Source organism: Pinus tabuliformis, chromosome Q, assembly GCF_031772625.1.
Source record: "Pinus tabuliformis cultivar Carrire ecotype Pingquan chromosome Q, CPIR1, whole genome shotgun sequence".
Classification (NCBI taxonomy): Eukaryota; Viridiplantae; Streptophyta; class Pinopsida; order Pinales; family Pinaceae; genus Pinus; species Pinus tabuliformis.
The window spans coordinates 900206536-900221861 of NC_142296.1; the positions used below are offsets into that span (position 1 = coordinate 900206536).

General features: G+C 39.8%; 1 protein-coding gene across 1 annotated transcript in view; it reads left to right on the forward strand.

The window, feature by feature from the left end:
- Positions 1 to 15326, forward strand: part of PDE312 (Nucleic acid-binding, OB-fold-like protein) — a 399789-nt gene that overhangs the window by 303192 nt on the left and 81271 nt on the right. Inside the window, exon 11 of the mRNA XM_089387580.1 lies at positions 14720 to 14871. Within this exon, the coding sequence (XP_089243706.1) occupies positions 14720 to 14871 (152 nt within the window). The remainder of the gene's footprint in view (positions 1 to 14719; positions 14872 to 15326) is intronic.

Below are 15326 nucleotides of genomic sequence, written 5' to 3' on the forward strand. Positions count from 1 at the left end.
AAAAACCATATTGCCTAGAGTTTCCTTCAAACCCAAGTATTCTTTTAGGTCTCGTCCATCATCTCATGCTTCCATCAAAGGTGTCGCCATAGGGGTGATCACAATGACTTTCCTTGAACCCAACCCTGATACCGTGCTAATTTTTCTTAGGGCTGATAATTTCATTTCATTATTTCCATATTAAATTCACCCCATAGCATCATAACATTATTCAACAACATATGCAACTATATAGAAAGAATAATATCATCATCAATGCAGCAGAATAGAAAGGAAAAATAGAAGAAAAACATTCATACATAGAGACACCAGGGTTGGTCGGAGACCAGGGCAAAACCCACTATGGGGAAAGCCCTTTCAAATTCTTCTTCTTATTAGATTTTCATTGAATGATTCAACAAAAGAGAGTACAATGATCCATATCTTTATCCATACAACTATCCAACAAAATCAACTAAATAATATCCATAAGATGAACCCAACCATGCTAATAATCCAAAAACCTTGATTCAAGAACTTGTAGTCAATAGTCACTGATTGTAGTCAACTCTCGAACTTTGTGGTCAACAGAAAAAAAAACTTTGGTTAACTGAAAATTCAACCTTTAGGTCCTAGTCGCAGGGAAGATGTGTCATGCATGCAGCTGAAAAGCTTCGATCGAAATTTCTCCTTGATGTGCTTGCGTCTGAGACCCAAAACCCTAAAAATAGAGATGCGAGCTTCGAACCCGTGCCAACCAATCTCCGCGAACTTGCCTCAGAGTTGTGCGAACCAAACCAAAGAAGAGAATAGAAGATGCTCCATGATGATGTCCAAATGAGGTTGAGGTCACTTGTATTTATAGCCGTCCAAGGGTGACCAATTTGCTTTTGGGCCGACCTGATGAAATATTCACATGTGGGTTTTAATTCAAAAATACACTTTCCCTTGTCCAAATTGAGCGCTTTAATAGCTAAAATGGATCCTCTCGAAAAGAGGAGTCTCGTCCCATGGTTGGGATTTGTCCCAGAGCTACCAAATTAATAGTCCTTGGTGGTCTAGACAAAAAGGTTTAGTTGTTTAGCAACAACTATGCCTATACAATTATAAGCAGTGTTGTTAAAATCGCGATAAAAACGCGATATTATCAGTTTAGTGCAATTTTTTCCCAAAAACGAGAATATCGCGAGTAGTACTCGCGTTTTTTTTATATGCGATTTTTTCGAAAAAATTGTGATTTTTTCCCAATTTATTGTTGGATGTCCGGGCGGTGCGGTTTTATAAGCCAAGAAATGATTTTTTTCATTTCATTTGCGCAACTGAGCGCGTGGAGGGCAGTGGAGTGTTGGAGAGGCTTGGAGATTTTGCTTGGAGAGGCTTGGAACTAAATCAACTGCGTGGAGGAGAAAATCAAAGAGTGTGCTAAGGAGGAGACCGATTATCTCCATAAAAACGGTATGGGCACCAATTTTTTTTGTTTTCATTGTTTTGAAACTTTGTTTTTGTTTTTTTCATTGTTTTTTGTTGGGTTTGGAATGGGGTTTTTAACATTTGTCCAATGTAGTTTGGAATGGGGCTTCTTAAAATGTATGTATTTTTTTTTAGTTTTTGTACAATGTAAAAATTAAAATACGAAATTGTAAGTTTGTAACTTGTAAATACTAAATTGTAATCCTTATTTTCCCATAGGCTCACAACTTCACTGAAACACCATTCAAGTTTTCAACTTCAAAGTTCAAAAACAAACATGGCAAGGAAATTGGACCCTTTCTGGGAATTTGGTGAACCTGATGCTCCGAATGATAGACTAAACTTGACTTGCAAGTTGTGTGGGTTCCATATGTTGGGGGGGGTGTACAGATTGAAGTATCACCTTGCAAAAATACCTGGATTTGATGTAGGGCCTTGCACAAAAACAAATCCTGAACTCATCTGAAGAGCCATGAAAGCATTGGAAGTTTTAGACCAGAATAGAGAGGCCAAAGAAGAAGTGAAGAGGCAACTAAAAAAGTCAGCTGAAGCAAGTGGCACTGGTTCTACTACAACATCAACCAATCTGGTAGCTGCCACATCATTTTTTGTTCCTCGAACCACACCTGGTTCACAGCCATTTATCAGTTCAATGCTAAAAAGAACTGAGAAAGAACAAGTTGACAAATTGCTGGCAAAATTTCTCCTTTGGAGTGATATTCCTTTCAGCATTGTAAGGAATAATCCATTTTTCCAACCTGCTATTGATGCTATTGCAACTGTTGGCCCAGGGTACAAAATCCCTTCTTATCATGATTTCAGAGGCTAGATTCTTCAAAATGAAAAGCTTGACTGCACCCAAAGATTGGAGGATTTTAGGGCATCATGGGCACACACAGGATGCACTGTTATGTCAGATGGTTGGACTGACCAAAATGGGAGAACTCTTATAAACTTCTTGGTTAGTTGTCCCAAGGGGACTATGTTTATCAAATCTGTTGATGCATCTGCACAAATCAAAGATGCAAGAACTTTATGTGATTTGCTAGATGTGTTTATTTTGGAGGTGGGTGCAGAAAATGTTGTCCAAGTCATAACGAACAATGCTGCAAATTATGTTGCTGCTGGCAGGATGCTTATGGACAGGCATCCTACTTTATTTTGGACACCTTGTGTTGCACACTGTATTGATTTGATGTTGGAGGACATAGGGAAAATTCCCTTTGTCAAAGATATTGTTGAGTCATCCAAAAGCATTACAAAATTTATATATAACCATACATTTGTGCTTAGCTTGATGAGAAGATTCACCAACAACAAAGAGTTAGTGCACCCCGCCATTACATGGTTTGCCACCAGTTTCATATCTCTTCAATCCCTCTTGAATTCTATGTGGGATGTGAAGAGAATGTTTCTTTCAGAGGAGTGGTGTGCTTTGCCAATGAGCCACAAACTAGAGGAAGAGGTCGTATGCAGACTAGTTTCATACCAGGAAGACTTCTGGGCGGGAGTGCAGGAGGTGTGAGCCGTTATTGAACCTTTGGTAAAGGTTCTTCGGTTAATTGATGGTGAGAAGCCCACAATGGGCTATTTGTATGAGGCCATGGACAGGGCCAAAGAAGCCATTCGGGCCTACTATGATGATAAGGGAGATGATGGGTTTCAGAGACAACTCCTCCTATGGGGAGTGATTGATGAGCGATGGAACAACACACTCCATCGTTCCATTCATGCTACTGGACTTTTCCTGAACCACGCATTTTCTTACACATGTGGGTTTGTATTTGATGCTGAGATCATGGATGGATTCTTATCCTATGTCCAGAAGATGGTGCGATCTCTAGCAGAACGTATAGAGATCTCTAAAGAAATTGAGACATATAGGATGGCAGGTGGCACGTTTGGCTTTGACATGGCTGTCACTAATAGGACGATTAAAATGCCAGGTATTTTTTAGTTTGTAACTTTGTTTCAAATTTCATTGTCTCTTCAAATTCTATTTTTTTCTTATGTTTATTTAAAATTTTATTTTTAATTTTGTTGTAGATGCATGGTGGAGAATGTATGGTGGCAGGGTACCCCTTTTGCAAAAGCTTGCCATTCGCATCGTCAGCGAAACATGTAGCTCCTCAGGATGTGAGCGCAGCTGGAATGTATTTGAAAAAATACACAACAAGAAATGCAACAGGTTAACACTTAAACATTTAAAATATTGCAAATTTCCAAATAAATTTTTGAATTCATTAAACAATATTTTTTTATCATTATTAATTATTATTTCATGATCTTTGTACAGGTGGGAGTCCCAATGACTTAATGACATGTTCTACGTCTACTACAATCTTCGATTGTGGGTGAGGCAACTTGAGAGGACACTTGATGTGGAGGCCATCTCATTGGATGGGATTGACACCACTGCTGCATGGAGGGTTGAGGCCGAGAGGCCTCTCATGGAGTTTGTTGATGATTGGTTAGTGCAGGATGTAGTGGAGGGGGAGAAGGAGGAGCAAGAGGAGGAGGAACAGGAGGAGGAGGTGACACCACCTTCCCGGGCTACCCCTGCCACCAGTAGAGGACGTGGTCTCTATCTACCTCCTATAGCTCCTACATCTAGTTCTTTAGCTTCTAAAGCACAACAGACTCCACTGCCAACTCCACCAGCACCAGCGTTTACATCTAAAGGGAAAGGGAAAGCTATGGCATTTTCTCTCAAGAGGGGCAGAGGAAATCAATAGTATTAGACTTCAGTTATTTTGTTCATTTTATTGTATATGACATTATGACTCATGAGATACATTATTATATTTTTTGTTGATATTTTGAGGCTGAGTTGGGACTCAGGAGTCGGGACTTACTATTCAGGACATGATTCACTGTTATGTGTGATTTTAGCACTAAAAATGATATTAAACATCTTATATATTAGTTTTTTTTTATCGTATTTATGTGTCAATGTATTTATTTTATGTTGTAGATGGTTTAGATATTAAAAAAAAAAATGCATATTTTTGTACCAAACGATTTTTTTTCAATTATTTCCGATTTTTTCCCGATAATTACAATTTTTTCCAATTTTTTCCTCGCGCCGATATTATCCTGATAACGATTAATGCAACATTGATTATAAGTACTACTAGAATCTATGAGTATTGTGGCCTTTCTATATTTTATGTCTCCTTTAATCTTTAGGGTATTAGGTTGTGGTTTCCCTATCATGGTTGTCAAAGGAACTATAGGTTTGTTTTCTTTTTTCTTAGGTACTGGATTCTCTCATTTCCAATGTTATCAAAACCAAGCTGGTGATCGAACCAAAAAACCTTGTGGACTGGGAAACGGTTGGAACCGGACCAAAACTGGTAAAAGACCAGAAAAAAAGCCGGTTTACCAAAAACACAAAATATTCATATTTTAAAGAAAAACATATATATTCATGTGCATCCATATGAATCCGAACCATTTATACACAAATATGCAAAAGTTCTCATTTACATAGCATGTAAGGGTGCACATAACCAAAATAGCATCGGGTGCAATCCATCTCTGAACCGAAAATACATCAACAAATAGGATCTAGATGGCCTCTAGCATCCAAAAAAAAATCATGCTACAACAAATGCCTACATATCCTCAAAATCATTGCCTATATGGGGTCTTTGTCATCAATATAGCCATTTAGGCATTAAAATAAGATAGAAGAAAACATAGCATGTCATGTCAAGATTTTGTTTAAGTGATGGGTACATTTTTAGTAGAGTCATGATAAAGGAGTTTGACGACCAATGCCACTAACATCAAAGTACATAGAGGGCTTGGTTCTCTTTATTAAATACTAGTTCCATACCCTCGTACATGACAAAATCCAATTGAAACATTGCAATCCCCCCACTACTGAAATCCTGAAAAACCTATTAAGACTGCTGGATTTTGAGTGAAATCTAAAATTCTACTTTCTCCATATGAAATCCAATGAGGTTGAAACAACTCTCAAACATCTTAAGTCATTCCATGGTAATGTTAAAAGTTTAAGTAAAAGGATGAAAATGAAAGATAAAGGAGAATGTCACTTTTACTTTAAGAATTTAACATTACCATGAATTGCATAGCAATACTAGGACCATAGGCTTGATCATTAGGCTGAGGGCCATAGGCTTGAATATTAGGCTAGCCTAGGGGAGAATTAGAAGTGGGCCAAACAACTGAAAAAATAAAAAAATTAAAAAAAAGGCAATTTTTTATGTTGGCCTGCATAGGTACATGCAACCACACCTCAGAAAAGAGCAATGTTATCATAACTAGACCAGAATTGATCGAACCGACCGTTTGTTGACCAAAATTAGTTGAACCAGCCTATTCCAGTTTGGAGGCTCGGTTCAGACTGATTTTGGCCAAAAAATGGCCGGTTCGACTGATTCTGGTCTGGTTATGATAACATTGCTCCTTTCTGAGGTGTGGTGGAAGATATTTTGCAATTGATGGTTGTACTTCGCCTTCTAGATTAATTATATTTGTTTGAAGTTCCTCATTCCTATTTTGTTGGGCACCAAAGCTTGAAGATAACTATTCTTCTTTTGATATTTCCTTATGATCTGAATCTGCGTTGTATGTTATAGTGATTTCCTCATTTGGCTTTTGTACTTCTACTTGCTTTCCATCCACTATTTTACAATAGCATAATGACATGTCTTCACATATATGTCCCAGTATCCAATTTTTTCCACACTTATGACGATTGTTTTCCTTCTTTTCATTCTTTTTGATTCACTGCCATATGTGTCTAATGTTAGTTTTTGGTCACATTGGGAGTGCTCTAGCCTTGAAAATTTGTGGAGAGGCTAAGGCACATGAGTTCTAAAGAACCCAGAAACTGTTTGGTGAAATTCCACCCGGATTGTATTTTATTAAAATAATTATTATTTTTAATGGAGTTCCTAAGTCTAAACTTAAGGAAATTAAAATATTACTGGGTATTAATCAAAATATGGGTGAGAATGATCTAGAAGGCAGATCAAGTCATGTTTTAATCTTAGCTGTTGATTAGAGCTTTAATCTCAGCCAATGAAGACTCAACAGGAAAAGTATAAAATGGAGGCTTGGGGTTCATTTGGAAACACACATGGAGAGAACGAATTGATCAAGAGTTCGATTTCTGGGGCTAGGAAGCTGAGAAATTTGATCTGAGTGATCATTCAGCGGTAGAGAGGCAGTGAGAATACAGGAGGAGGACTTTCTGGAGAATACTGACAGAGAGGCGGAGAGAGCTTGCAGAGAGGCAGCGTAGTAGCCAGGAGAGCTGACGTTGGGCAAGTCTGGGTCCACGCAGCCCTGACGCAAAGCCAGAAGGCCAATGCAGAGCAGAAAAGTTGCCTATAATGCAGAAGCAGGAATTGTTGGGAACAACCGGAACTGCTAGGAACTGTCGGAATAGCTGGGATAGTTAACGTAGAGGGCAGAAGAGGTGACATAGGGCTGACATAGAGCATGTAAGGTTGATGTAGGGCCTACGCAGGGCTAGCGCAGAAATAGCCGGGGTTAGCCAGTGTTGTGCTGGATCAGCCAGAATTTTGCAGGATGAAGTGAGGTAAAACTCACTCAGATTTTCTGCTCATATTTTCTCTATAAAGGATTGCTAGATGAGCATCCTAGATTTGTATCCATATATTTCTCCTGCATAATAATAAACCTTAAGAACTGCTGCACCGATTTTCCCGCTTTGGGTTTTTCCGGGGACTATTGTGTCCAAAAATAAGTGTCCTATGTATCTTGTTCTTTGCTCTGTTTTTTGTTTCATGAGATCAAATATTTAATTAGTGTAGGTTGCAAAAGTAATTTGGTTTAGTATTCAGAAGAATAACTTGGTGAATGTAATTTAGACCAGTGTTGTAGGAAACGTCCCCCCCGGATCAAAACCTCGATCCGCTATCCGTACGGATGCGTGGGGGAAGCGCCATCCAGAACGCGTTTCGGGCTGATAAACATGCTTCCTGGAAATTTCAGGAAGCGTGTGCCCGGCCGAACCGCGTTTCGGTTTTTCCGAACTGCGCTTCGGTTTTTCCGAATCGCGCTTTGGTTTTTCCAAAACGCGTTTCGGACGGTGATTCGGAAAAATATTATTAAAAAAATGCAAAAAAATATAATATATATATATATATATATTTTGCATTTATATATATAGCAAAAAAAATATAAATATAGCAGACGCTTCGCTTCCTAAATTTTTGGAAAATGTTGCTTCCGCATTCTCGCTTCCAAAAAACATCCCCGTTTCATCCTCGCTTCGTGCAACATTGATTTAAACATCAAGTAGGTGAATTAGATTCAGATTTGCTATAGTAGGGGTTCCCGAAGTGTAAGAATTTTCACATGGTATCAAAGCGTTGATTTTGAAATAGGAAGAGTAGATCCAGTGCTGAGCAGTGAGGCCGAAAGATGCGCCTGGCAGCAATTCGAATCCCCTTGAAGGGATTGCGCAGTCCTTGCTGGGAGGCAGATCTGAGGAAATCTCTCTCTGAGTGAGACGGCAGAGAGGTACGATTTCCAGTTCGTGAGTTTGTAGAGGCAGAGGGAGTAATACAGAGGCTCAGTGTAGTGCGTAGTTTCTGCTGGGGCAGAAATCCGCTAGAAAAGAAGGAAGACACATAAAAGGGGAATTTTCTCTTTAGAGAACTTTCCGCTAGAAATTTCAAATTTCTCACTTGCTGAGTAGTTGAGCAGTGCTAAGCAGTGACTAGAGGAGTCAATTCGACAGTTGGGTGAGATGGCATCACGAGGCCTCGGAGATCAGGATAGGTTAGATGGAGCCTCCAACTATGTCATATGGAAGAGTAGAATCTTAGCGGTTTTTGAGGAATATGATCTCAAGGCCTACGTCAAAAGTGTTGTAGTTGTTTCTGCTGACAATGATCAAAAGAAGAAGTACAAGGTCGAGCAAGGGAAGGCAAAGAGGCTCATTCTCGATGGAGTTCGAGATCATGTGGTCTCACACTTGCAGGGCAAGCATACAAGCCGAGAGATGTGGGAAGCCTTGTCTTCTCTGTATGAAGGCTCTTCCGAACAACGGAAGATGTATTTAGAGCAGAAGTTGTAGCAGACTTTGATGCAGAAAGGAGAAGGGGTGAACCTCTATCTTCAACGTCTTCAAGACACTAGAGACCAACATGCTGTAGTGGGGTCCACTCCTCAGCCAACTGTGATGGTGAGGATAGCCCTGGGTGGAGTCTCGGATGAATGGCAAGTTTTCGTCCAAAGCATATTGGGTAGAGAAAAACTACCTTCATGGGAGGAGATGTGGGCGGCTCTTCAATAGGAGGATGTAAGGAGGGACCTAGTGAAGGTCAACCTCAATGGAAGCAGTGGGAGTGGCACAAAAACGAAAGAGGAGGAGGAAAACGCAACTCTATCCTCTAATGGATAGCAGAAGCCAAAGCGAAAGGAGGACATTTCGAAGGTGAAATGTTTCAGTTGTGGCGAGATGGGCTACTATGCATCCCAGTGTCCCTTGAAGAAAAAGGATAAGGATGAGAAACATGATCCTAAGGTTGCTTCAACAAAGGTTGATGAGGATGAGTTTACCATGAGTGCCCACGCATCTCCAGGGGGGAGATGGGGTGATATTGAACTGTAGTTGGGAGGACTACATGTGCACAGGATCCTTGAGGAGTCCACCTCTTGGATCAATTCCTAGCTACAAGAGCCCAAGATTCAACAGTAGCGAGATGGACTTAGTGTCAGATGATGCAGTGGAGTGTTTGGAGGACAGATGCAGTAGATGGGGACCAGAGACTGATCAGTGCAGAGCAAGGTTGGCAGCAATGCAGTTGGCACAGTGCAGGAGTCAACAACAACGCAGAAGATTCTGAGGGTCAGAATTAACAAGTCATATTCCAACATTCATTATATTATGTTGAACACAGTTAAGTTCAACTAATTTTGGATGTTTTTCAGTTGCTTCTCTCAGCAATTGAGTTGCAGTATCAATGCAGTGTTAGCAGTGGCAGTGCTAGCAGCATAGCAGATGCAACATTTGAGAGGGAGCTGTAGTACAGATGCAGCAGTGGCAGTGACAGTGTCATGGGCAACAGTACAACAGTAACAACAACACAATGTTGGTGGTAACAACAATGTAGAAAGGAGGTGCTTTAGAAACAGGGGAACATGTAGGTGGACATTATTGCTAGAGAACCTTCCTTGCTAAGAGGGAGTGCTATCTTTTGGTAGCATCGGAAGTGCTCTAACCTTGAAAATCGATGGAGAGGCTAAGGCACATGAGTTCTAAAGAACCCAGAAACCATTTGGTGAAATTCCACTCGGATTGTATTTTATTAAAATAATTAATATTTTTAATGGAGTTCCTAAGTCTAAACTTAGGGAAATTAAAATATTAATGGGTATTAATCAAAATATGGGTGAAAATGATCTAGAAGGCGGATCAAGTCATGTTTTAATCTTACCCATTGATTAGAGACTTAATCTTGGTCGTTGAAGATTCAACAGAAAAAATATAAAATGGAGGCTTGGGGTTCATTTGGAAACACACATGGAGAGAACGAATTGATCAAGAGTTTGATTTCTAGGGCTAGGAATCTGAGAAATTCGATCTAAGTGATCATTTAGCAACAGAGAGGTAGTGAGAATCCGAGAGGACTTTCCGGAGAATACTGACAGAGAGGCGGAGAGAGCTTCCAAAGAGGCAGTGTAGTAGCCGGGAGAGCTGACATTGGGCTAGTCTGGGCCCACACGACCCTGATGCAGAGCCAGAAGGGCCAGTGCTGAGCAGAAAAACTATATGTCACATAGAAGCCAGAACTGTCGGGAACAGTCGGAATTGTCGAGAACTGCCGGAACTGTCGGGAACAACCAAAACTGCTAGGAACTGTCGGGATAGTTGACACAGAGGGAAGAAGAGGTGATGCAGGGCTGACGCAGAGCTTGTAAGGCTGACGTAGGGCCTATGCAGAAATAGCCGAGGTTAGCCAGTGTTGTGCTGGATCAGCCGGAATTTTGCCACATGACGTGAGGTAAAACTCGCTCAGATTTTCCGCCAGTATTTTCTCTGCAAAGGATTGCTAGATGAGCATCCTAGATATGTATTCAGATATTTCTCCTGCATAATAATAAACCCTAGAACTGCTGCACCGATTTTCCCACATTGGGTTTTTCTGGGGACTGTTGTGTCCAAAAATATGTGTGTCCTATGTATCTTGTTCTTTGCTCTGTTTTCTGTTTCATGAGATCAAATATTTAATTAGTGTAGGCTACAGAATTAATTTGCTTTAGTATTTAGAAGAATAACTTGGTGAATGTAATTTAAAAATCAAGTATGTGAAACCCGGATGCGGGTGACACGTTCAAGCATTAATGTCATTACTGAAGAATGGCGGTGAGGGGACGGGCCACTTGTCCGATGGTGCCCCTCCCCATATCAACCTGAAATGCCTTCAATACTATCTGCAGGCAGCATTCAATACAGGTCTGGCTCGGCCAAAAGCTTTTCATTGTTGGGTTATGGAGATACCTCGTTTCAATCCTGCACCGTCTCCCCTGCTCTGTAGCATCTGTCCGCCTCAGGCCTTTGAGCCCAGCCTTCGCACTGTAATTGGCCATCGCTGCTGGATTGTCTGCTATGCAGATTTTGATAATGGCTTTCATCATTCGCATTCGGCTCTCTGTTTTCTAATCTCTGCCCAGATCAGTCCTGTTGCGCCTCTTATTCCCATTGCTAGTGCTCCCTCTGCCTTCGTCCCTCTGGTCTCTGCTCCCTTTGAGCGCCCAGCCAACAAATTCAACATGGTAAGGCACCGTATGCGAAGTCGTAGGGGAGGAACTAGGGGAGGAAGCTCCTGCTCCGCCTCCTCTCCTTCCCCTGAATTGCTTCATCCTCAATCCTTTGGGGAGGGTAGACATCATAGTACCAGGCGCGGGAGAGGTTGAGCTCGTTCTTCCGATGTTCCTCTTGACGAATTTGCTGTCCATTCTGACAATTCTCCTCCGCCCCATCAACCCGCTCCTCTCTCTGCCCATTTCAGGTTCTGTAGCTCCCTGAACAGGCCCGTCATTACTGCTTCTATCTCCATCTCTTTCTCAGAAGAAATGGCTCATTCTGCCCCTCAGGTTGACATCTCCAGCTTGCCGCAGGAAGGTACACTCAGACGCAACAATTGCAGGGATTCTGGTAAAAATGTGATGGTAGACAGTGTCTTCTCCTCCCTTGGACCGAACCCTGATGGAATTATGCATGGTGAAGGGGGCAGCTCTGTTGCCACGCACCCCTCTGGTGGTTCATGTCATGATGGTTCAACTATGCAGGATGCTTCTGGCGATGGGGGAGAGCCTCACGGTGGTGGTGGAGAGCCACACGACAAAGCCTCCATGGATGTGGCGGATGAGTGGGCTTACCCAATCATCGAGGAACCCATCCCGGATGACCACAGCAGCACAGCTAAGATGACTTGGCCTCCAGGTAGTAGAAGGGGGCAGACAGAGAGTCGGTTGAGGCTGCCAGAGGTTAGAACTTGGCTAGCTATGGCTGCCTTGGTGTCTTCTATCTGTTTTTTTTTTGGTTTTTGATAATCTTTGTGTGGATGTTGGTATCCTTTCTGGACCAAATGTCACGGTGTTATCTTACTGTCTTTTTGTGGAGTCTGGTCTCAAAATTGCTACCATTTTTGAAGGTTATGCTCTCGCTGGACTGGTTTCCCCAATGTTGGGGCAGTCCAGATTTTGCTGATACTATGATAAACTTGGGCGAGGCTCTGTCCTCTTTGTATATTTTCTGTACATATTAATAGACTACTTTTACTTAGAAAAAAAAAATCAAGTAGGTGAAGTAGATTCAGATTTTCTATAGTAGGGGTTCCTGAAGTGTAGGAATTTTCACATCTAAGTCCTTAGCTTTGTAAGTATAATTTTTTTATTGTTGCATTTGTGTCTTGCAACCATTTGTCTCCACAATATCTACATTTGTTTATCCCTTTCTTGTCTAAAGTCCTAGTGTTGGTTTTCATCTTCCCTTGTGAATGATGTCTTATTGAACTTGTTCTTTTGTTTAATTAGTTTTGTTGCATGTATTACATCCTCAATGGTTTTAGGGTTCCCTTGTTTTATTTTACTACAAATGTAATCCTTCAAATCACATATATACATTTTGCAATTGATTGTTGTACTTGGCCTTCTAGATTAATTATATTTCTTTGTAGTTCATCATTCCTATTTTGTTGGCCACCATAGCTTGAAGAAACCGATTCTTCTTCTGATATTTCCTCATGATCTGAATCCACATTGTATGTTATAGTGATTTCCTCATTTGGCTTTTGTACTTCTACTTGCTTAGCATCCACTATTGTAATGTCCCAAATGAAAAAAAATTGGAACAAACACTTTACATAAAATTACCATTCACTTAACAGGAGATCGCCATGTAAAACCCAAACACCGGAAATTTGATAGAAACAATAAACCCATAAATTGCACGAAAATCTCATTAAAATATCACAACATGAGGAACAATGACAAATGCAACAACAATAACAAAATCCAGCTTTATTATATAGAAATATATGCCAATACAATAGCTAGGAATGACCCTCCAAGATATGTGATAATGCTGATATTGGCCTTCAAATTGAAACAGGAAATCAATCACTACACCTGGGGATTTTGAATGAATCCACTAAGGGGAGATGGGTATCCGCCCAATCTCTCTAAATCCCCCAAGGGTTTCTGTCCTGGGCTATTGCTGAAGTAGAGAATCGGGTTCTCAAACCTCTCCTCAAGAAAAAAATACAAATCCAAGATGTCTCCAAAGGACCTCCTACTCTTTTATATATCTGATGGATAGATCTTTAAGCCTCTAGAAACATCTTATTTTATTATTATTCTAGAAGCACCTCCATTGACTTTATTTTAAGTGACTTTTTTATTTTATTTTATTTCACTTAAGTCACTTTTGGTCCATTTCCTCCAATTAATTAATTTTCCTTAATTAAATGACTAGTTAAAGTAATTTTTAATCAAGGAAAATGGTAAATCGCCCACCATACTCTCTTCGGCCACCAAAAATCACTTCTCAGCATCCCATCCTATAGATCTTCTCATTTCGATTCCAATGAGCTATTACACTAAGGTGTTCTGTCAAATATTCCTCTCGGAATGCCACCTTGAGCGTAATTAATTAAGTTATGCCCAATAATAACCTCGTTTTACGGGAATTATCAGAAAGCCACGAAACCAAAAACAAGATGTGTGGAACTGTTCATGATGATGAATATGCCAAGTGAATGTCATTGGACCCCATAAAAACTCTTCAAAACTCCATCGGGACCCCTGATGACATAAACCTGCTCCATTGACTTGGCCATCCCCTACCCTGGAAATCCACCCTAGCTATAGTATGGATAAAATAGAAATGGGGGCATTACAACTATAGCATAATGACATGTCTTCACATATCTGTCCTGGTATCCAATTTTTCCCACTCTTATGGTGATTGATTTCCTTCTTTTCATTCTCTTTGATTCACTGCCATATGTGTCTAAATCCTCCTTAGCTTTGTAGGTATAAAATATTTATTGTTGCATCTACGCCCTATGACCATTTGTCTCCACAATATCTACATTTGTTTATCCCTTGCTTGTCTAAAGTCCTAGTGCTGCTTTTCATCTTCCCTTGTGAATGATGGCCAATTGAACTTGTTTTTTCATTTAACTAATTTTGTTGCATGTATAACATCCTCAATGGTTTTAGGGTTCCGTAGTTTTATTTCGCTACAGATGTAATCCTTCAACTCAAATATATACATTTTTACCAATTGTTCATAGTTTGGTAGCTGTTTGATGATAAGAACATTACAATAATCAAAACAAGAAGAAACTAAATACAAGTACATCAAGTTTAAGTAAAAGAACATCACAAGCAGTTATCAAGTATAGAGAAATCACCCTAATCTAGCTGCCCTAGATTTCTGAACAGGGATTTAACTCAATAACAAATCGTTATATATGAGTATTATTCATGTCAATACTTTCTTGCTTACTTTCTAAAAACTGAATACATGTATTCAACAAAATGAAATAATCTATTGAAGATTCCTTATTTTTTTATCTTTTTTTATTTTTGAAAGACTGAGAATGTTAATCTGCCTAAATTTTGTCAAAATTTCACTTTAAAGATGATAAGTTAAGTCTATGTGAAAATATTCCAGTTGAAGTAATTTAATTTGAAAGTTCAGCAAGATGATTATTAAGTTTGATTGATTTGGGATTTTTACAAGTCATAGGTCATCAATAGACTTAGAGAAGAAGCAGAGGCTCAGGGGACAGAATTTGTTAGTCCTAAATTGCGACGACAAAAACAAATGGATGAACTGGATGAAATGCATAAACGCCGATCGATAGAACAAAGGGAAGCACTTATACGTGACAATATTTGGTTTGTCCTTTACTATGTTCTTCTTGATGATGCTAAATAACATTTTTATTATAGTGTTGTTTCTTTGTATTTTGTAGTTATTTTGTTCAGGTAAATTTTATTTAACATTATATATTTTTCTTTTGAGTTTTAACAATAAAAGATATTTTTTAAGCCATGTTACCTCGAAAATTTACCCAAAGATAAGTCCAATCACCAAGCACAAATCCTAAGGCCATTGTCAACTCGGTGGACATTTCCCTCACTTTACATTAGTTCTTTTCCAACATAGGAGGGTTTCGCTAATAGGGTTGCCAATCTGTAGTGAAAGCTTGAACAACTAATAACAGATTTGGAAAAGCGAAAGTTTAATGTCTAAAATAAAAAGATGGTGGTGGAGTCAAGTAGATGAATGCCTTATCCATGGGAAAAGGAGTCCTAGACAATTCTATGAAATGGAAATTTGGCTATGAATC